General features: G+C 39.5%; 1 protein-coding gene and 1 non-coding gene across 2 annotated transcripts in view; both read right to left on the reverse strand.

Annotated features, from left to right (window-relative positions):
• The window catches only part of LOC124596397 (dehydrogenase/reductase SDR family member 11-like), a 119,080-nt gene extending 101,990 nt beyond the window's left edge, over positions 1–17,090 (reverse strand). Inside the window, exon 1 of the mRNA XM_047135524.1 lies at positions 16,879–17,090. Within this exon, the coding sequence (XP_046991480.1) occupies positions 16,879–17,016 (138 nt within the window). The 5' untranslated portion in view covers positions 17,017–17,090. The remainder of the gene's footprint in view (positions 1–16,878) is intronic.
• Positions 9,507–9,581, reverse strand: Trnas-uga. Its single transcript has one exon. It is a non-coding gene; the product is annotated as a tRNA-Ser (tRNA).
• Positions 17,091–23,477: the final 6,387 nt, after the last annotated feature.

Below are 23,477 nucleotides of genomic sequence, written 5' to 3' on the forward strand. Positions count from 1 at the left end.
TTACTCTTTTTTCACTATTGCTGCACCATCGAACTAACTTGGTTATTGTATGAAAGTTGTTGGATTTGAGAGACAGGAAAGTGTATTGTTTGCATGTTGAGAAGATCATTAAATTTAAAGTCTGCTTTGAGCACTTTTTCTCAATATACAAAAAAACAAAGTGTTGACATTTTTGCGGATATTTCATTTTCTTACCAACATTTCTCTTACAATACTTCTAATGGATCATCCAACCAAGTATGTTCGATAAACTGTTCTATTTTCAATTAACAGAGAACTCATTGTACCTCTCGAGTGTCTCTGTGCAGATACAGTAATTTGAAACTTTGGAACAGCGGCGTGCAAGACAGAACAGTGCTACAAAGCGTTATCCAGATTTGCGCGGAATAGAGGTAAGGACAAAATATTATGATTTTCTTATTTATTCAGTCAGGATCAACTTATGTTATTCAGAGACAGGTTTTGTGATCAAATTTTGCAAAGGCAATTACTCTAGGTTTCATGCGCAAGTTAATTATTCAGGCAGTTTATACTGTTCAAAATTCTTGCAGTCAGATTGCTAACTTTCACAGTATGATTTACTTCTTACTTTTGCAGTGCAGCTTGGCTTTCACATTACGACAGTTCATTTATTATCAAAGCTCTTGCTTACGGCCAGAAACGGTTGTATGTATATAGATAACACTCAACATATTTCGATGTAACTTCACTCATCAGAACCTGTAGGGTACTTCCTGGTGATTTAGAATCAGGACATTTGGGAAGAAGCAAGGTTTCACAGTACAAGTAGGGAGGAAAACTCCGAATACTGTCTTTTGTCATTACACAACATTAAAATACCTATAATTTTCAGTGCGACAGAGTCCGCAGCTGCGACGAAGATTTTGAAAGTTTCTTGATGCCTTCAGCTGCCACTCTTCATTTCATCTACGATTGTACAATTAAGTTATACTGCTCCTAGTACTGGGTGATCAAAAAGTCAGTATAAATTTGAAAACTGAATAAATCACGGAATAATGTAGATAGAGAGGTACAAATTGACACTCATGCTTGGAATGACATGGGGTTTTATTAGAACCAAAAAATACAAAAGTTCACAAAATGTCCGACAGATGGCTCTTCATCTGAGCAGAATAGCAATAATTTGCATAACGAAGTAAGACAAAAGATGATATTCTTGACAGGAAACGCTCAATATGTCCACCATCATTCCTCAACAATAGCTGTAGTCGAGGAATAATGTCTGTCAGCATCCCTAGAGATGTCGGTCGATCACGATACACTTGCGACTTCAGGTAACCCAAAGCCAATAATCGCACGGACTGAGGTCTGGGGACCTGGAAGGCCAAGAATGACGAAAGTGGCGGTCGTGCACACGATCATCACCAAACGACGCGCGCAAGAGATCTTTCACGCGTCTAGCAATTTTTTCTTGGTTCTAATAAAACCCCATGTCATTCCAAGCATGTGTGTCAATTTCTACCTCTCTATCTACATTATTCCGTGGTTTATTAAGTTTTCAAATTAATACTGATTTTTTGATCACCCGGTATATCTACTTGTTCCTACATCAAAATCAAAAGTGTTACTAATGTATCCAACGTTTTAGATACTTGAAAGTGGCCTAAGGCCGAAATTGTACAATCGTACATGAAAGAAAATGGCAGCTGAAGGCATTAAGAAATCTTTAAAAAAACTTATCGTAGCTGCGGACCCTATCGCATAGAATCACTGCACAGCCAGGCACAGGGTAAAGTACTACAGTGTAAGCGGATAAAAGTAAATATACTGAACGCCATGGCGGCCATCAAGTTTAACAGACAGTGTATATGAGACAATATCACACTGAAATATGCCAGGATCAAAATTAGAAACAAATCTAGTGTGGCACAACATAAATAAAACAGTGCCAACGTAACTGGGTGACCAGTGAAATCCGTGATAAATTTAAATGTAAGAACAATTTAAATGTTAAACTACATGCATCTGATTTAGATCTTGTTATAGTGTCCTATTACCCTTACAAACAAATCCCTTCTTATCAGCAACTGATAAATTTGTAAGGTATGTGGGTTCAAACATTCGACTAAGACATAAAAAGAAGAAACGTAGGCTCACACAAGAAAAAGATTTAAATACACTCAATGAAAATAAACAGCACATGCAGATTAACTTCAAATTCATCCAGAAGGTTGAAAATCTGACCAACATTAGATTCACTCCCACAGAAATGAACGTACTAAACGAAGGTCTAAAATTTAACACGCAACCACACCACGGAAACAGGATGGTATACAACATTATTGCAAACAATAAAGTAGCGCTTGATATGACCCAGTTGCCACCTTATGAGCAAAACCACATTACTTGTAAATTTACAAAAATAATACGAAACAAATATAAAAGGGAAGGACAGTGTTATTATACGTCAGATAAATAATAAGCTTCAAAAAATAATGCTGTTAGTGTAAAATCAGGTAAAGGAAATACGTTGATGATTATGTCAGAAGATTACAACAGAAAAGTACTAAAATTTTTAGACAAAAATAATATCAGAATTATCGACCGGGATCCAACCAACAGATTTAATGCAGAAGTAAAGAAAGCACTAAAAAGATGTAACTTCATATTCACAGAAAAAGATAAAAAGATTCCATTATAATGAATCCAACAACACCATCATTGCGTACCCAGCCCAACATACATAAACAACAAATGCCGATTCGTCCAATTGTTAACATGGCTAATAGCCCAGCATATACTGCCAGTAAAAAGCTAAACATTCTCCTTCAGCAGTATTACATATACAAGAAAGAATACACTACAAAAATTGTTACGATATTGTTAATAAAATTAAGAATATAAAAATACCGCCACTGCCGGTCCCAAGCCCGGGGCCTCATCTCGCAAGTGATGAGGAAGGAGGAGGGGGAGGAGTAACACCTCGTAAAAAAAAAAAAAAAAAAAAAAAAATCCTGGGTCCATCTGGCTCCGGATGGTAGCACCCTGTGAGGGCCCCTGCATAGGGTTACATACGAAGCCCCAAAATCCAGACACGTCTGCGTGACAGCCACCGGTACTCTGGTCAGCGTCTGTTGGCTCTGTGAGCTCGGCTGTAAGTTAACCTTCTGGAACTCAAAACTCCATTCGAAATTATGTGAGATCCTTCGTGATTTCACCACCAATACCTCAACACAAACCAATAATCATGACAGAACAACGGGAAAGAATCCACTACCCTGGGCCCCAGTCAGTAAGGCTGGGTAATAGACCTGATCATCGGATTCCAGGGGATCAGGCATGTCATGAAGAGAAGAATCGGAGCCTCTCAAGAACCATCAAGATGAAGAAAGTATTTTACATGGCAACACTCAACACCAACGCACTACTGAGGCCAGGTAAACTGAAACAATTAACAAACACCATGGATAAATACAACATCAAAGTTATGGCAATACAGGAAACACGATTTGCAGATGACAACCACTTTGATTCTGAAAATTACAGAATATATAAGGAGGAAACCAGCCATAACCATCCCAGGAAGAAATCTCAAACTCTTCGGGACTGGTTTTGCAGTACATAAATCGATACTTGACTCCGTAATAGATTTCACCTCAAAATCAGAAAAAAATGTCGTCACTCACGATAAGATCTGGAAACAAAGCCTATACATTAATCAATGGACATGCCCCCACAAACAATTATAACAAGAAGAACCCAGAGATGATAGAGGAATTCTGGGAAGATCTGGAAGAAACTACCAGCAAAATACCAAAGAATCACATAAACGTGTTACTAGGAGACTTCAATGCCCAGTTAGGCAAGGAAAGAAAATTCCGAGACACGACAGGGAAACACACGGCCCACATGAGAACAAACAAAAATGGAGAGAACTTGATAAACTTCTGTAGAAATTTTGATCTGAAAATCACGTCAACGCAATTCCAGAAACCACACAGAAAACTTGTAACTTGGAAATCCCCCAACCATGCTCTAGAAGAATTTCACGTAGGAATATCCACAAAAAACACCAGAGAAATAATGAACGTAAGAACAAGGAAAGGAGTTTTCGAATCTGATCATCACCTCCAAATTAAAGTAAAATTTATACACAATAGACAAATCAAGAGAACCAACAGACCTTTCAGAACAGATCCAGAGTACCTACAAATAAACAAGAAAGAAATAATAGAAGAAATTACGAAAATCAATAGCAACAACTGGACAGAACTGTCAGAAAAAATAAAAGAACTGATAATATTGGGGCAGCCACCGAGAAAAAGGAAACACCGATGGTGGAACATGACATGCGACAGGGCCATAGAAGACAGAATACAAGCCTGGAAAAAATTTAACAGCCAAGAAACACAAGAAAAATGGGAGGACTTCAACAGGATACAGAAAAACGCTTCAAAAATAATCCGAAAAGAAAAAAGAGGTTACGAAAACAGCAGGTTTAAGGAGATAGAAGAAGACTTCACCAGAAACAACACACGAAATTTTTACGGAGTATTCCGAGAAAATATGACAGGATATCAGCCACCAAGCTTATGCTTCAAAAGACAAGATGGAACACTGGAGACAAATCCGAAGAAAAACTGTGACATATTATCCAGATACTTTGACACGTTACTTAACTGTGATAAACCAAAACAGAGATTACAGCTTACAAAACCAGAACCTAACCGGGACTCCGAACCCCCAACATATGAAGAAATCGTAAAAATAATAAAATCATTGAAAAATAACAGAGCACCAGGTGAAGATGGACTGATTGCAGAAATCTGGAAATTAGACCATGAAAACATTACACCCAAAATTGATAGTATAATCTAAAACATCTGGGAAACAGAAAAGATACCAGACGAATGGGAGTCAGCCCTAATACACCCCCTCCACGAGAAAGGAGACAAAACAGACGCTAATAACTATAGAGGAATTTCGTTACTGCCGGTGGCATACAAAATTCTATCAAAAGCTCTGTTAAATCGCCTAGAACCTCAGTTAGATCCACAGATAGAAGAATACCCAGGAGGGTTCAGGAAGGGAAGATCATGCAGTGAGCAGATCTGGTGTCTGAGAACATTATTAACAACGAGAAAGTCCAGAAACACCACAGTAACATTTGTTGATTTCAAGAAGGCTTACGATTCCATAGACAGAGAAACACTTTTTAGTACACTACAAGAAATGAAGGTAGACAATAAGACCAGAAAACTAATGCAGGAAACATTAACAAATACAAAATCAAAAGTGAAGTTCATGGGCGAGATCTCAGAATCTTTCGAAATCAAGAAAGGAGTGAGACAGGGAGATGGCCTGTCACCCATTTTATTTAACGCTGTTTTAGAGAAAATAATGAGGACGTGGGACAAAGGAGTCAATGGGGTAAAGATGGGAGAGAGAGAAATAGAACCATCAACATAAAATGTCTGGCCTTTGCCGAGATATAGCCATCATTACAAATGACAGAAAAGAAGCCAGAGAAGTCCTAGAGATATTGCATGAAATCGCAGCCAGAACAGGACTACAAATATCATATGAAAAAACCCAGTACGTGGGCACAAAATCTACAGACAGAAGCCCATTGATACCAAAGTACCGAAAGATAACACAAGTAGAACATTTCAAATACCTGGGAGAGATTATACAGAAAACAGGACTGAATTCAACAGCCAATGAAGAAAGGGTTACAAAACTACAAAAAGCATACAGACTTACATGGAACCATTACAATAAAAGAAATATTTCCGTCAATGCCAAATTAAGACATTACAAAACAGTAGTCTTACCTGAGGCCTTGTATGCCTCAGAAACAACAGTAATCAGAGGAAGAGCTAAAATCAAGGAAATGGAAAAGCAAGAGAGGAAAATTCTGAGAAAGATCTATGGGCCAGTTCAGAGACAGGGGATCTGGATAAAGAGGCCAACAGAGGAATTGTACAAACAGGCAGAGACAATTACAGACAATATCAGAAAAAGAAGGGCAAAATTCTATGGGCACATTCATAGGATGAATGAAAATAGGCTGACCAAGAAGATTTTTAACATAGTGGTGACGAATAAGGTGAAAACTAACTGGGTAAAGGAAACCATGGAAGAATAAATATCAAACAGAGGAAAATACAGAGAAAAAATCAACAAACAGAAATTCGAAGAAACACCAAAAGAGAAGAAATCAGGAAAGAAGTGGACAGAAGAGAGGAAGAAGAAACACACTGAATTTATGAAAGGTTTTTGGGAAGAGAAAAGAAAGAGACAGAAAAAAGTGCCATGAATTCGAAATGTACCAATTTATGTACCATATTGTCATTGCGAATATTCATTGTGTTTTAACGCTCTCCTTAATGGGGAATTAACGATAATAATAATAATAAAAATACGAGAAAATGGAATACTTTTATCACTCGATATATCTAACATGCCCACAAATATTCCAGTAACAGAAACTTTAGAAACCATTGAAAACAACTTCCCCAATATAAGACAATCACTCAAGGTGAAATTTGTGAAATAATAGAACTTCTACAATTAATCAATTCCTACAGTTATTTCTCATTTCAGAATAAAATTTATCTCCTGGAAGATGGGATAGCAGTGGGCTCATGTTTAGCAGGTATAGTAGCTGGTATTGTCGCTAACACTTTAAAAGAAAAAAATTTTAACAAGCTCACTCAATCAGCGAAAACAATTCGTCTATTACTATAGATATGTCGATGACATCTTAATCCTGTTCGATGGCACAATAGACGAGTGCAACGTCATGCATTCGTGGTTCAGCAATTTGCATCCAAAAATTAATTTCACTATGGAAAGAGAAAAAAGTAAGAGCGTAAACTTTCTGGATTTAAAAATTTCAAACGAAAAATCTGAACACATATTCGATATCTTTTGTGAACCAATGGCAACAGACAATTATCCACAACCAAACATGCCACCCGAGAGCACACAAGCTCGCATATTTTCATTCTATGTTACATAGACTAAACAACTTACCACTGAAAAAAGAAAAAAATTGAGAAAGAACTAGATCTTCTCCGAAATGGTTATCCTAAAAACTTGACACGTTATTCAAAAAGAAAATCAATCAAACACATGCTAATCCCTAGGATGAAATAACTTTAACTAGAGACAAAAACGAACCACAGAACAATAAAGTTCTTGTATGACCATATTATTTCCGACAAAATTTCTCGATGTTTCAAGAATACAAAATTATACACCAGTTACAGAATCACTAACAATCTACAACGACTATTGAGACACATACCACGTCAATCAGAACCGTTTTCACAATCAGGAATCTACAAAATTAACTGTGAAGAAAGCCCAAAATTGTATATTGGGCAAACAAGAAGAAAAGTTAGAACACACGACAATAAGTGACAATAACCAATTCACATTTGCTGCATACTTAAAAGACACCAACCACAAAATACGTAATACAAATGGACCACTTCAGATATTACATAAATTACAGAAAGGATGTAATGGAATAAATTGAAATTTATATCCATCTAAAAGATCAGTCAAACAGAATTTTAAATGAGAAAAAAAACCGCGAAATGGGAAACGCCTAGACAACTTTCTACCAGTTCTACGGCGAAGCACTATAGAACCATAGAATGTAAAATTATCGCTACACTCGTTAATAAAAATATGACTGTAATGCGAACATTACGCAACCATAAAGCAGTTTTTACTCGACTCTCGTAGTTCTCAATCCTGTTTCATTAGAGTATTATGACAGATTTCATATATAAAATCTTTGTACCAACTATTCAAACATAACGTGCTCCCACAGTGAAAAACAAATATTTACAAGTTATTTTAAAGAAATTACATACAGTCTTATTCACACCAATGATTAACGATAATTAAATATAACTGAACACAGAAGCATATGCAGGTTAACAAATTTCTGTAAAATACGTGGGCCTGATATATAAGAGCTTTGCAACAACTGCTCGAACGTAACGTGCCCCTAAAGTAACGTGAACATCTCGAATCTATTTTATGACCATAACATGGTGTCATATGAGCAACGACGCACATGGCATTATTTACTACTAAAAAATCATCCATAAAGTAAGTTATAATGCGCCTAGTATATCTACAGGTATGACTTGTTCCTACATCAAAATCAGAAGTGTCACTAATGTATCCTATGAATGATCCTACCGTTTTAGATGCTTGAAAATGGCCTGAGGCCGAAATTGCACAATCGTACATGAAATAAAGAGAATGGCGGCTGAAGGCATAAAGAAATCTTTTAAAAAATATCTCGTGTAGCCGTTACAAGTTACATTGCATTCATCATCCTCCAAATACATAATAGAAGAATATTTAAATCTTCCCTCTCTACATACGTAAATTGAAGTCTCCTGCGCGCTTCTCTTTGTATGTCTGGACTAGCCTCAGGAACTACTGTATACATTCTGATACGTCCTTGGAATTCCCGGGAAAAATATCTTGCCAGTATCCATACCGATACCATGAAAAAAACACTCAGGATTCTCGAGTGCCAGAATGGGCGAACTATCTAGGTGCACTGGATGCATATTTAAGTTTGTAGGGAATCCTCAGTGCTCGAGTCGTAGTAGCACTTGGCCAAATTTTTATTTAAAATCTGAGACTGGCTGCTGAAGGATCACATTCATATAGCCTCTCATTTTTTTATTGTTGGTCAAAAGTTAGATGCGGTACCCCAGAAATTCTTCTCCCTTTCCAACATCTTCTAATGCTATAGTATTAGGTCGCTGAGGTGTCAAAAATCATGAGATACGTAATAATATCGTGTAGGACCTCCTGCTGAATGGCGTAGCGCAGCAACTCGACGTGACGAGGACTCACAAGTTTCGTGCAGAAAAATTGTGTCATGCTGCCTCTATAGCCGTCTATAATTGTGAAAGTGTTGTCTATGCAAGATTTTGTGCACGAACTGACCTCTCGATTGCGTCCCATGTCGGGCGATCTGGGTGGCCATATCATTCGCTCGAAATGTCCAGAATGTTCTTCAAATCAGTCACGAACGATTGTGGCATGGTGACATAGAGCACCACCATCCATAAAAATTCCATCGTTGATTCGGAACATGAAGTCCATAAATGGCTACAAATGGTCTCCAAGTAGCCGAATATAACTGTTTCCAGTCAATGATCGGTTGAGATGAACCAGAGGACCGACTCCATTCCATGTAAACACAGCCCACAACATTGTGGAGCCACAACCAGCTTGTACCTTGTTGACAACTTGGATGCTTGGCTTCGTGGGGTCTACGATACACTGGAACGCTACCATCAGCTCTTACCAACTGAAATCGGGACTCATATGGCCAGATCACGGTTCTCCAGTCGTCTATGGTGAAACCGATATGGTCACTAGCCCAGAAGAGGCTCTACAGGCGATGTCGTGGTGTTAGCAAAGGCACTCTTCCAGAATGAGATTTTCACTCTGCAGCGGAGTGTGCGCTGATATGGAACTTCCTGGCAGATTAAAACTGTGTGCCGGACCGAGACTCGAACTCGGGACCTTTGCCTTTCACGGGCAAGTGCTCTACCAACTGAGCTACCCAAGCACGACTCACGCGCCGTCCTCACAGCTTTACTTCTGCCAGTACCTCGTCTCCTACCTTCCGAACTTTACAGAAGCTCGCCGGCCGAAGTGGCCGTGCGGTTAAAGGCGCTACAGTCTGGAACCGCAAGACCGCTACGGTCGCTGGTTCGAATCCTGCCTCGGGCATGGCTGTTTGTGATGTCCTTAGGTTAGTTAGGTTTAACTAGTTCTAAGTTCTAGGGGACTAATGACCTCAGCAGTTGAGTCCCATAGTGCTCAGAGCCATTTGAACCATTTTACAGAAGCTCTCCTGTGCAGGACTTCGAGTCTCGGTCCGGCACATAGTTTTAATCTGCCAGGAAGTTTCATATCAGCACACACTCTGCTGCAGAGTGGAAATCTCAGTCTGGAAACATCCCCCAGGCTCTGGCTAAGCCATGTCTCTCTAATATCCTTTCTTTCAGGAGCGCTAGTTCTGCAAGGTGCGCAGGAGAGCTTATGTAAAGTTTGGAAGGTAGGGGACGAGGTACTGGCAGCTGTGAGGACGGGCGTGAGTCGTGCTTCGGTAGCTCAGTTGGTAGAGCACTTGCCCGCGAAAGGCAAAGGTCCCGAGTTCGAGTCTCGGTCCCGCACACAGTTTTAATGTGCCAGGAAGTTTCAAAGACACTCTTGTCGGTCGTCTGCTGCCATAGTCCATTAACACCAAATTTCGCCGCATTTCACGAATACGTTCTTCGTACGTCTCACATTAATTTTTGTGTTCATTTCAGGCAATGTTGCTTGTCTGTTGGCTCTGACAACTCCACGCAAACGCCGCCACTCTCGATCGTTGTCAGCGACTGCTTGTCCGTGGTGAGACGTAATGCCTGAAATTTGGTACTCTCGGCATACTCGCCACACTGTGGATCTCGGAATACTGCATTCCCTAACAATTTTCCATGCGTCTAGTTCTAACTACCATTCTGCATTCAGTCTGGTAATTTCCGTCGTGCGGCCATAATCACGCCGGAAACGTTTTCACATGAATGACATGAGTACAGATGACGGCTCCGCCGTTGCACTGCCGTTTTATACCTTCTGTATGCGAAACTACCGATATCTGTATATGTGCATATCGCTATGTCATTACTTTTGTCACCTCAGTATACCATGCAGCCTAAAATCAAGAAACGAAGATGCACATGAAACTGGACTCTGATTCGTGAACTCGGGTATCCTAATGCAAACATCTACCTACTGCTCTAACTGGGTCTCGTATCTGTACAATACTGAATAAAGATGCTTGTCCTATATGTCACCACAGTGTTGCCAAGTGGCCTCTCTCTTAGTCCCATTTTCTTCCGAAAATATGCACGGGAAGAAATTAGACTAGAGAGAGTTTTGTTTTGTTAATACGCAAGGAAATGCGCTATGAGGATCAGGAGCGAGACTTCTGTTTCACGCTACACTCTTATATTGCGCAACAGTATTGTACAGTAAAACTTCTGAATACCAGACATCTACCTGGAAAATAAAAATGTTCGCTTTTAAACAGTACCTGCTATCCAGAAAGGATACAAATACAGCATACAGTACAGTATGTACAGTGTACTGTGAATAGAAATGTACAGTTCTATGTATATTGTATAAGTAAATTACGAGGTGCTTTGATAAATCTAGTAAATTTCTACGAAAGAAGTGAATATTTTCTTGCGCCTTTACGTTTGGTAAGCTTGATTATTTCAAGGATCGTATAAAGAATTTTACAATTAACAACAAACAGTTCATTGTTGACAGACGTTTGACATGGTCAGCGTGTTAATTGCAGTTGAAAATGAGAAAACCGAGTTTCGGGCTGTTATTAAACATTTTCTACATCTACGTTTATACTCCGCAAGCTACCCAACGGTGTGTTGCGGAGAGCACTTTACGTGCCACTGTCATTACCTCCCTTTCCTGTTCCAGTCGCGTATGGTTCGACGGAAGAACGACTGCCGGAAAGCCTTCGTGCGCGCTCGAATCTCTCTAATTTTACATTCGTGATCTCCTCGCGAGGTATAAGTAGGGCGAAGGAATATATTCGATACCTCATCCAGAAACGCACCCTCTCGGAACCTGGCGAGCAAGCTACAACGCGATGCAGAGCGCCTCTCTTGCAGAGTCTGCCACTTGAGTTTGCTAAACATCTCCGTAACGCTATCACGCTTACCAAATAACCCTGTGACGAAACGCTCCGCTTTTCTTTGGATCTTCTCTATCTCCTCCGTCAACCCGAGCTGGTACGGATCCCACACTGATGAGCAATACTCAAGTATAGGTCGAACGAGTGTTTTGTAGGCCACCTCCTTTGTTGATGGACTACATTTTCTAAGGATTCTCCCAATGAATCTCTACCTGGTACCCACCTTACCAACAATTAATTTTATATGATCATTCCACTTCAAATCGTTCCGCACGCATACTCCCAGATATTTTACAGAAGTAACTGCTACCAGTGTTTGTTCCGCTATCATATAATCATACAATAAAGGATCTCATACAATAATACAGAATTGGATGACGTTCATGCGGCCTGCGCACCGTGACTGAAGACCATTTACTTTTGGATTAATGAATTTAGACGTGTTCGGAAAAGTAGCGAAGACGAAGCGCACTCCCACATTGCAGTTGAGGCCACCGCAAAAGAAACAATTCACAAAATCCATGATGCAGTAATGCAAGACCACTGTATAAAAATTCGTGAAATTTCTGAGACTGTAGGCATCTCAACTGACCGTGTGCGTAATATCCTGCGCGGAGAATTGGCTATGAAAAAATTGTGTGCGTGGATGGATGCCGGGATTGCTCACAGCCGATCAAAAGTGTACCCTGTACAACATTTCAACACAGTGCCTGACGATCTCTGATAGTAATTTACAGGACTTTTTGCGCTGCTCTGTGACTGTTGATGAAACCTCAATCCATGATTACACACTAAAGTCAAAACAGCAGCCAAAACAATGGACAAAGACAAGGAGCCAAGGAACATTTTTTCAGCTGGTAACTGACGGCCCCTGTTTCTCTTTACTTTTTGATTCTGAAGAAATAGTTCTCATGGATTATTTGGAAAAAGACAGAACAGCAGGTGGATCCTATTATGCTTCATTGTTAGATCGTCTGAAACTTGCGTTGGCTGAAAAAAGACTGAGGTCGGCATGCAGAAAAATGCTCTTTCACTAGGACAATGCACCATCCCACACATCAGCGATAAAAATGGCGAAAGTGCATAATTTAGGCTTTGAAATGCTTCCTCATCCACCCTGTTCACCAGACTTAGCCCCAAGCTATTCTTCCCTAACTTGAGGCCGGCCGGAGTGGCCGTGCGGTTCTGGGCGCTGCAGTCTGGAGCCGAGCCACCGCTACGGTCGCAGGTTCGAATCCTGCCTCGGGCATGGATATGTGTGATGCCCTTAGGCTGGTTAGGTTTAATCAGTTCTATGTGCTAGGCGACTGATGACCTCAGAAGTCAAGTCGCATAGTGCTCAGAGCCATTTGAACCATTTTTAAGACCTAACTTGAAACTCTGGCTTGCTGGGAAGAAATTTTCATCAAACGTGAAATCAATAGTGGTAGTCAGCGAGTATTTTGCAATATTTGAAAGAAACTGTTTTTCTAATGGGATGAAAAAGTTGGAGCATCGCTGAACCGAGTGTATGTCATACGTCGGGGAGTAAGGTGAGTTGATTTCGAAACAAATAATTTTTCTTCCTTTTTTACTAGACTTATCGAACCACCCTCGTAGTCAAGATTTATCTTTGTTTAAGTACAAATCCGCGAAGAACGGAGGTCATACGTAATTGTACATCCGCACTGAAAATACTGGATTCGTATTATAGGATAACAGTGCTGTGATTGTGCAATAAATACATATAGTGAATGGACGATATAGACGCTAAACGGCAGTAAGGATGCCACTTTTCATAATCTTTTTTGCAGAGTGTAACTATCGTAATTATAGAGGTTGTCGTAAGTGTAGCTCGCCAGTTCTATATCTTACGGCAATGACATGTGTGAGGGACGCAAATTAGCAGCGTCTATGGTATGTTTGGTTTAAATGGCTCTGAGCACTATGGGACTTAACATCTGTGGTCATCAGTCCCCTAAAACTTAGAACTACTTAAACCTAACTAACCTAAGGACATCACACACATCCATGCCCGAGGCAGGATTCGAACCTGCGACCGTAGCAGTCGCGCGGTTCCGGACTGCGCGCCTAGAACCGCGAGACCACCGCGGCCGGCTATGGTATGTTTAATGTACTGTGCATCGCCAATGTTAAAGTGGGATTGCTGCGTGACTTTCGTACAACACTGTTTATATTTTGCACAAAGTCTGAAATTTGAACGTTATCTGGTGACTTCAAAAACTAACACTTTATTATGGCAGGCCGACTAACTTTTAATTAATTGTGCACTGCAGAGAGACACGGACACGTGGCACTACTTTGAAACACAGTCACCATAAACAACGATCGGAACCGGTGCCGGCCACGGAATCATTCCAGAACCGCTGCTAGACCGTCCGCATCGTTAGAAAGTCCCTCGAGGTGTCCTTTCAGCTAAATAAAAGATGGAAATCGTATGGTGCATAACCTGGACTTTTCGATCAGTGTAAGAAATGGCGCCGTTGGACTTCTTTACTCTCAACTGGAAAGTGCTCCAATACTTAACTGCTCGTGTTTCTGTCACCAGACAAGCGTCATATGGAAGACGTAGGTTTGCTGTTCTAGCGGTCCTCCTTGAGTTTTACATATATTGTGGTTAGATCAAGGTATCACGGAACAATGATTCTGGTTGTTCGGCGACGCATTTAGTTTTATTTTGCTAATGCACCTAATGGTTAAAGCTGTAAGTACAAAGTTTCTTCCTTCGTGGTATAGGTATGAGTAATAACATGAGTCAACAGCCGTTTTGTACACGGAGTCTGATGTAGGAATTAATTTGTATTTTGGTACGTATAAGTATGTAGAATCCGAATCAACCTTTCAAAATATTCTGGCACTGCACCATAAACAAGAAAATTGATGGAAGGTGGAACCTTTCATTCCAAATAAAAAAAAATACGCCTTAGCTGCTGGTCCTCTTTCAGAACAAATGTGAACAGCTGTTTGGGCAACAGGATAGATGATAACTATGTTTCTGTTACAAATGACCTGTCCGAGAGCTGCAAGAACATGAGGTACATTATCCCGCTTAAAATTCACATGTTACATTCCTACCTCAATTTCTTTCCGGTAAATTTGGGAACCGTAACCGATGAATAGTGTGAACACTTTCACCTAGACGACTGTACGATAGAACGCAGTTACCGAGCTGACTTTGACACTTCGATGATGGGCGACTACTGCTGGGGGTATTGTTAAGGAGAATGATCAAGAATATCGCTGTCACATTTTCCGAATAACAGAGAAGGTTAAACTTGTAAGAGTGTTGTGAACTAATTCAGTATTAATGGACTCTAAAAGTCAATATATGTATTTATTGTTTGTTTTAATTCTGTCAATGTTACTGTTTTTGATTCTGCTGTGTACCTAGGAAGTGTGGCGTTACTGAGAAAAGTTGATTTTATCGGTGAGTTCAGCACCCCAGACATTACACAATTACATTTACAAACCGGATGCAGAAAAAAAGTATTAATTTGTTGATTAGTGTGACAGGTAACCAATAGAAGAAAAATAAATCCTGCAAGAGTAATGATAGCTAATATTACTATGAATTAGCAGTGACCTCAACACAGTGCCTTGAGTTATGGTATGATTTAACCCCTAAGCACACGTATAGGGTAAAATATACCCTGCCGTAGTTTTGTTGTTAGATAAATTGCACAACTATGACCTTCAACATAATTTTCGACCAAGTGTCCCTCCTTGTAAGAATGTGTAAGTTCCCAAGTTTCTCGCATTACCTTGTTGAGTAAAGGTGTCTTTTGTATTGCCTGAGTAGTAAATACCACGCGCATGTGATAACGTGCCCACTGAACTTTAGGAATAAACTGCAGATTCGAACAGGATAAAGACATGGCATTCTCTGTAGAACATTGTGCAAACAATATGAGATAAATAATGAGTCTGAAAGCGACGATGACCACATTTCAGAGAATTGTCTTAATACACACACTGAGTAAGAGGCTGCAACATCTCAAGCAAGATATAAGGGAATAATCTGCACCACCGTCACTTATAAAATCTGCTGTGAGGTGTCTTACTGAAGTCGGAGAGGCAAGACAGAAGAAAGCTAAATTGTCTTCTGGGGGGTATAAGATGTCACCCTGGAAAAAGGACCAGAAAACCGAAACGTCTTGCAAGACCTGCTGTAGGTTAAAATGTAAGGTACATTAATTTTCATTTTGTGAAGAATACATCAGCAAAGATTCTGATTATATAAAAGACACTCTCTAGAATACACTGTCTTGTGAGATGTATTCTTTGTCATAATGAGAAGAGAGTGTTTACACCTTAAAGATTATTAACTACAGCTTTAAAATACTCTAAAGTTGTGTTTATACACGTACAATCCTATTACCTAAGTAGTTTCGTGAAAATATGTGTTTTTAGTTCGGGTAAGAAACATTACACGCGATAGTAACGTAATAAAAATTAGCGCTTTTGCACACAGTCAGTCGGGATAACTCTACCACTTTTTCTATTTTTTGAAAATTTTGGACACACTATAAGTTACACATCACAACAGATATTCTATCATTTAAAGCTATAGTTACTGAGTGTTTGGGAAAGTGAAAATGTATACTAACAATGTCCTATTAGAGTAAAATTTCTGTTTTAATACTGGTAAAAAGTCAAACCATCATTTAGGGTAACTTTAGACCCGTCTTAAAAAACGTATTTCTTCTATATCTAATGCTTCAAGTAAATTTAGATCGTGCCAGAAGGAAAATAGATCTTAACAAGAAGTAAAAACGAACACAGTAAATTCAGTAGTGGGGTATACTTCGAAATATCAAGATCTTTGCGTACACCAGGCATTTTTCGATATAAATCAGTCTCCAGAAGCTCTCTTCACACCCAACGCAATTAAGACATAATCCTAAGCTTGAGGGCTTGTGAGAAGGTGGGAAGACAACTGAAATACCGAATAGAAACCACAAGGTAATAAAACTATTACTTTTAGCATAAAATAATGCACGTAGGTGGAGCAGCAGTGATTTGAAGCAAAGGTAGTAACTGATACGAAGACACCTTGACTGGGAAAAATTTACACTGATTGAATGTAGGGGTTAAACGCCCTCTTAATAATATAAGTGTTATTTTATTCCGTATATATTGCAGTGGTGAAGCGCCCTTACCTTAATCTTTTCGACCCTCCTGGCCATTCCCACGACGGTGAGTCCATGCTTCAGCAGCGCCTGCACTATGGCGGCACCGATGCCCGCGCTGGCGCCAGTAACCAGTGCGACGCGTCCCTTGTATTTCTCGATGCTCATCACTGTGTCAACTGGCGTACTGGCTCTTCTGCGAGGCTAGCCGGAGTCCGCAGAGACTGCGGAAAGTCGTGCCAGTACTCGCGGTTTATTCTTATAGTCCTGACCTTGGGAGTGTATTACGTCACACGTGAAGGCCACTGGTCAGTTTATCTCGGGAACTACGCGTAGCCGGCTCAACTTCAGGCACTTGCGTATACGCATGAACAGGCTTTGCGCCGTAGATAGTCCTGCGTCAGGCGAAGTTCTTTGCCTATGGAGTTCCACATTAGTTTCAGTCAGGACCTTAAATTAATTATTTCACATATTATCGTTTTTTTTATTGCAAAAGATAGTATAACGCTGTTTGATAAGGAATAGACTCTGTTTGCCGCGGTTATAGCGATTGATCTCTGTGCACTTCACTTTATTTTCAGTTGGCTATTAATAACATTTTCCGTTCTGATGGTTCTGTCGCTACTAATAATAAATCTGTAAACCCGTCGTATCTATCTGTCTTTGAACACGCTGCATGGGGGCTTAATTATACAAATATGAAATGCAAATACTTTTTAATTAATTTTTTTTTTTTTTTTTTTTTAGTAGCTGTAAGTCCGATTACGAAGTCTCGTAAACGGTTGGCTCTGACTACTTTTAGTACGCAATCTGACTGCATAGAATAACAACACAGAATGAAAGAAAATTTCCGTTAACACAATTAATTAATTAAGTCCCCAGCAACTATAAAACGTACGAAACCAAAGCACAAGTGTAACTGTTCTGTGTGTGGAAGTGTGATTCAACGTACACATCTGGCACGGTTCTTCTTCAATAAGACAAGAAATTTTGAACACCATTTATACTGAAGCAATTAAAAAAAATAAAAATACTATAATTGAGTAAGGAAACCAGAATTACACTCTAATACAGGAACACAAGCCAGATGCTTTGTTGACTGAACCTGTAATGACGCATTATTAAAGACATTGAAATAATAAAAAAAGGGATTTTTTTACCTTCATAGATATTGACGAAAAGCACTCTGATCATTACAATATCTCCATTCGAACAACATCTGCTGCCCAGCCCATCAAACAACTGCATAAAACATGGAACAAGCACTCCCTACTACAACATCTCAACACCGACTCACTACTACTACATCTCAACAAGCACTGACTACTGCCACATCTCGACAAGCACTGCCAGTGGATGCGGCGGAATAAAACTCTTTGGCGCAATCTCTGGCGCTGTGGCTCCACCCAGCAATGTTGAACAGGTGCAGACACCAACAAGTGACATCTTTCAGTAGAAGCAGTTCCATTAGTGACACCCAGTAATGTTGACAGGTGCAGACAGCAACAAGTGACATCATTTCAGTAGAAGCAGTCCATCAGTGGCACCCAGCAATGTTGAACAGGTGGAGACACCAACATGTGACATCATTTCAGTAGAAGCAGTCCATCAGTGGCACCCAGCAATGTTGAACAGGTGCAGAGACCAACAAGTGACATTTCAGTAGAAGCAGTTCCATCAGTGGCACCCAGCAATGTTGAGCAGGTGCAGACGCCAACAAGTGACATCGTCTCAGTAGAAGCAGTCCATCAGTGGCACCCAGCAATGTTAAACAGGTGCAGACAGCAAGAAGTATCATCATTTCAGTAGAAACAGTTCTATCAGTGGCACCCAGCAATGTTGAGCAGGTGCAGACAGCAACAAGTAACATCATTCAGTAGAAGCAGTTCCACTAGTGGCACCCAGCAATGTTGAGCACGTGCAGACAGCAACAAGAAACATTATTTCAGTAGAATCAGTTCCATCAGTGGCACCCAGCAATGTTGAACAGGTGCAGACAGCAACAAGTGACATCATTCAGCAGAAACAGTTCCATTAGTGGCACCCAGCAATGTTGAGTAGGTGCAGACACCACAAGTGACTTCATTTCAGTAGAAGCAGTTCCACCAGTGGCACCCAGCAATGTTGAGCAGGTGCAGACACCAACAAGTGACATCATTCAGTAGAAGCAGTCCATTAGTGGCACCTAGCAATATTGAACAAGTGCAGACACCAACAAGTGACATTATTTCAGTAGAAACAGTTCCATCTGTGGCACCCAGTAATGTTGAACAGATGCAGACACCAATAAGTGACTTCATTTCAGTAGAAGCAGTTCCATCTGTGGCACCCAGTAATGTTGAACAAGTGCAGACACCAACAGGTGACATCTTTTCAGTAGAAGCAGTTCATCAGTGGCACTCAGCATTGTTGAACAGGTGCAGACACCAACAAGTGACATTATCTCAGTAGAAGCAGTCCATCAGTGGCACCCAGAAATGTTGAGCAAGTGCAGACACCAACAGGTGACATCTTTTCAGTAGACGCAGTTCATCAGTGGCACCCAGCATTGTTGAACAAGTGCAGACACCAACAAGTGACATTATCTCAGTAGAAGCAGTCCGTCAGTGGCACCCAGCAATGTTGAGCAGGTGCAGACAGCAACAAGTGACATCATTTCAGTAGAAGCAGTCCATCAGTGGCACCCAGCAATGTTGAACAGGTGCAGACAGCAGTCCATAATATTCACTATCACTAAACACACTGTTCATCAGAGTTTATCAGCAGAAATTAAACATGTCCTAGTGGCACCAATCATGTAGAAAAAGTGCAAGTAACAGTCCATAATATTCACTATCACTAATCACACAGTTCGTCAGCAGAAATTAAACATTTCTAAGTGGCACACATCAATGTTGAACAAGTGCAGGTAACAGTCCATAATAGTCACTATCACTAATCACACTGTTCATCAGAGTTTATCAGCAGAAATTAAACATGTCCTAGTGGCACCAATCATGTAGAAAAAGTGCAAGTAACAGTCCATAATATTCACTATCACTAATCACACTGTTCATCAGAGTATATCAGCAGAAATTAAACATTTCCAAGTGGCACCCAGCAATGTTGAACAGGTGCAAGCACGAACAAAAGTTTCAATGCACAAACAATTGCTTTTACAAAATTATTCTCAATGCTCTTACACTAAACATACAAATTATAATAAACACACAAATGATATCAGATAATTCTCATATTAACTGTTACAGATACACAAATAACAGTGAACCTATAATATTTATAGGTGTCAATGCAAGCCACAACAAACAAGTAAAATAATATTTAGGAGATAGGTCGGTACCAATTATCTGGGATTAGGAAAGGAAAACACACAAAACACACTCACTCATCTTTCATCCACATTAAGTACTACTGTGTAATTGAATAGTGTTAACTGTGTAAATGTAACTCTGTCCAAGATTTGATGTTCGAGACCTGCGTATCAAGTAGGAGTGGCAGCAATGTATAACAGTCAATAATAGTTAGTCAACGTCATAGTCATCATGTCAAGACCAATGACTGCCAAGCCAAATCAAATGTACTGTTGCTGGACAACTGTCAGTGAGCCAAGATATGCAAATGCTTCCTCTCTCAAAAAAAGTATATACTGCTTAGTGGTTTAACAAAGTGTGTGTGTAGACAATCTTTCTTCCACTTGAGTGTTCTAGTCTGCCATCTTCATCCTCCTTGTTCCATATAAACCAACAAAAAAAAAATATACTCCTCACTTACTTTACCTCTTATCCACCAAAACTCCAATAATCATCAACTTCACACAACCTCAATACCTCAATAATACCTCTTCAATACGTCGATACATATAAACCTTAGCATTAATATCATTTACCTTACCTCTTGTCCACCAAAACTCCAATAATCATCAACTTCACACAACCTCAGTACCTCAATAATACCTCTTCAATTCGTCGACACACATAAACCTTATCGCCAATATAATTTCACTTCCATAACAACTTTTTCCTCTAGTCAGTCTCCTCGAACAAGTACAGATAAAATCCTAGTGCAAACTTCAATTCATCATCCCATACAATCCGAAGACACAATGTCCACACACAACCTCTGTGTAATCCATCTGACCCAAATCTTCTACTTATTATGAATCATAAAATACATTTTGGTTACCTTGTCCATCATTAAATAACAGAAATGCATACATGACCTCTAACAGCCTTTAGTCCGAAGAACTTTCAGTAAGTAAGTACGATTACGAAGTGTGAAAGATCACATAAGACTTTGAGTGAATAAATCGTAATATTTCACAGTGCGTACACTACTTCAAGAATCATGGCAAATCAGAAACATACATGTGGAGTATTTCTTGTGTCAAGTGTCACTTGCTATTTCAATTGCTCACGAAGAATGCAGTGTAATAACTGTCGATGGTCTAACCCTAGTGTTGGTATGTCATGTCGTTAGCTTCCTTCCTATTAGCATAAATTTATGCAGCTTCCATAAAAACTCCAGCTCATGTGACTTCTATGAAGTTTCTTGTACTAATGTCGTTCGTCGAATTATAGCAGTTCATTTTCTTATCTTAAAAATATAAGGCACTGAGCGTAAGCAAAACATGCAATAGCTAGTAAATATACCAGTAGAGAACAGAATGTCAACAAGTGGATGCAGCACAATTCCTACAACGAGGCTCTGCCAAGCAAACAATCTATAATTAATACCATAGTGTGACCTAAACTCTATGTTCGTACACAGTATATCAGCATTTCAATATAACAAATTAAAGAGTAGTTATGACAACAAACAAAAATGTATAAATATGCAATCCATACGCAAAGCAGCAAATATATATTTTACGTAATAAACAAGTCATTATCATCATATCAGCATAAGCAAATAAATGTTCATATGTAATCTTAATAAGTAAACATGAAGGTGCAAGCAGATAAATCACAAAGTATAACTTACATACATAACCACAGTCAGCACAATTAATCAGGTGACAATTATAATTTAAATAAATAGGCACAGCAGGCACATAATAAAAAAAATATGACGTCAGTGAAAAAGCATAGCAGCCAAGCGATGCATAATATACATAAGTAACAACCCTGTTGATTAATCAATCATTGTCAAAATCAGTTAACACAAAGTATAAATCACGTAATCGCGAGCAGCAAATTACGTCTAAAGTACGTACCTAAGTGGAAATATGTTACCTGAAAAATAAACTCAATTAATAGTTACCTTTTAAGTTTATTACTTTTTTCTTCGAAATGACATTCTTCCTGAAATTTTCTCGATAGCAAGTCCTCTTAACGTCGGACACACACCGAATTTACCTGAAGTTCTTAAATATTTTATACAACCGTATCCTGAAAAATACTGAACGTAAATAACATAATTTATCAAGTCACTATAGCTTTATACTGAATTTATGCGGAGGAATTACATTGTGTATTTGTTTACGGCTGTCAGTGCATTCGCACTGAGCGCTCGATCAGCTGTAGGCTCTTGACGTAGGAAGTAATTGTTTGCGGTCAACGACTGCCTTGTGCGGCGCGCAGACTTGACGGTTGCTTTGTGTATGTGCCGCCGCCAAAACACAGCGCGGTATCCTTGTATTCTCTGCATGTTTACATGTAGCTGTTAGTTTCTCAAAAGTATGTCATTCCACAAAAATTTTAACGTTCGATATATGATGTATTCCCTTAGAGCGCCGAGATTTAAGAGTTTATACTTCGACAGTGTTATCATGAATAATTTTGCGAACTCTATATGGACCGTTATAAAGCAGAAAAAATTTGCGACATAAGCCTTTTCCTTTGTGAGACAAACGATGAGACTTAATTAACACCTTCTGATTAACTGACAAGATTTTTAAACGACCAGGATGTTTAGCTGATTTCTCTCTTCTAGCAGCCGCAGATGCAATATTTTGCAGAGCCAGGTTGACAACTTCAGAATGCCGCAGTTTCCGTGAAGGCGGAAAAGGAACGATTTCAGAAATGCGATTTGTCGGTGCTTTGTTTTTTAATATCAGCATCTGCGGTAAAGAAGTTGAATCATTAGGGAGTTCATTCAGAATGTTTTGAAAAATATGAAGGTACTGATCCCATGTTTTGTGATTCTGATGACAATAAAGTCGACACAATTTATTGATTTCCTTCATCCATCTCTCTGAAGCGTTAGATTGAGGGTGAAAAAGTGAAATGAAAATTGGTTTAACCTTACGACGCCGTAGAGTACGAAGCCAAATTTTAGAGCGAAACTGTGATTCATTGTCTGATATAACCTTATCAACATGACCCACTTCTTTAAGAAAATGTTTGATGAAAGCATTAGATACTGAACGAGCTGTTGCTTTGCGTAAAGGTGTAAAACACACATATTTTGATGTCAGTTCCACTGCTACGAAAATGTACGCAAAACCATTAGTAGAACGAACCACTGGACCGAACAAATCGACTGCAGCCATCTCCTTTAATTTCGCTGGAATGATAGGAAACAACGGTGCTCTGTGAGAAATAGTTGGCGGCCTAGCCTTTTGACATAATTTGCATTTGGCAAGAACAGATCGAATACGTTTTTCCATATTACTCAAGTAGCAATTTTCC

The sequence above is a fragment of the Schistocerca americana genome, chromosome 2 (genome assembly GCF_021461395.2).
Source record: "Schistocerca americana isolate TAMUIC-IGC-003095 chromosome 2, iqSchAmer2.1, whole genome shotgun sequence".
NCBI classification, from domain to species: domain Eukaryota; kingdom Metazoa; phylum Arthropoda; class Insecta; order Orthoptera; family Acrididae; genus Schistocerca; species Schistocerca americana.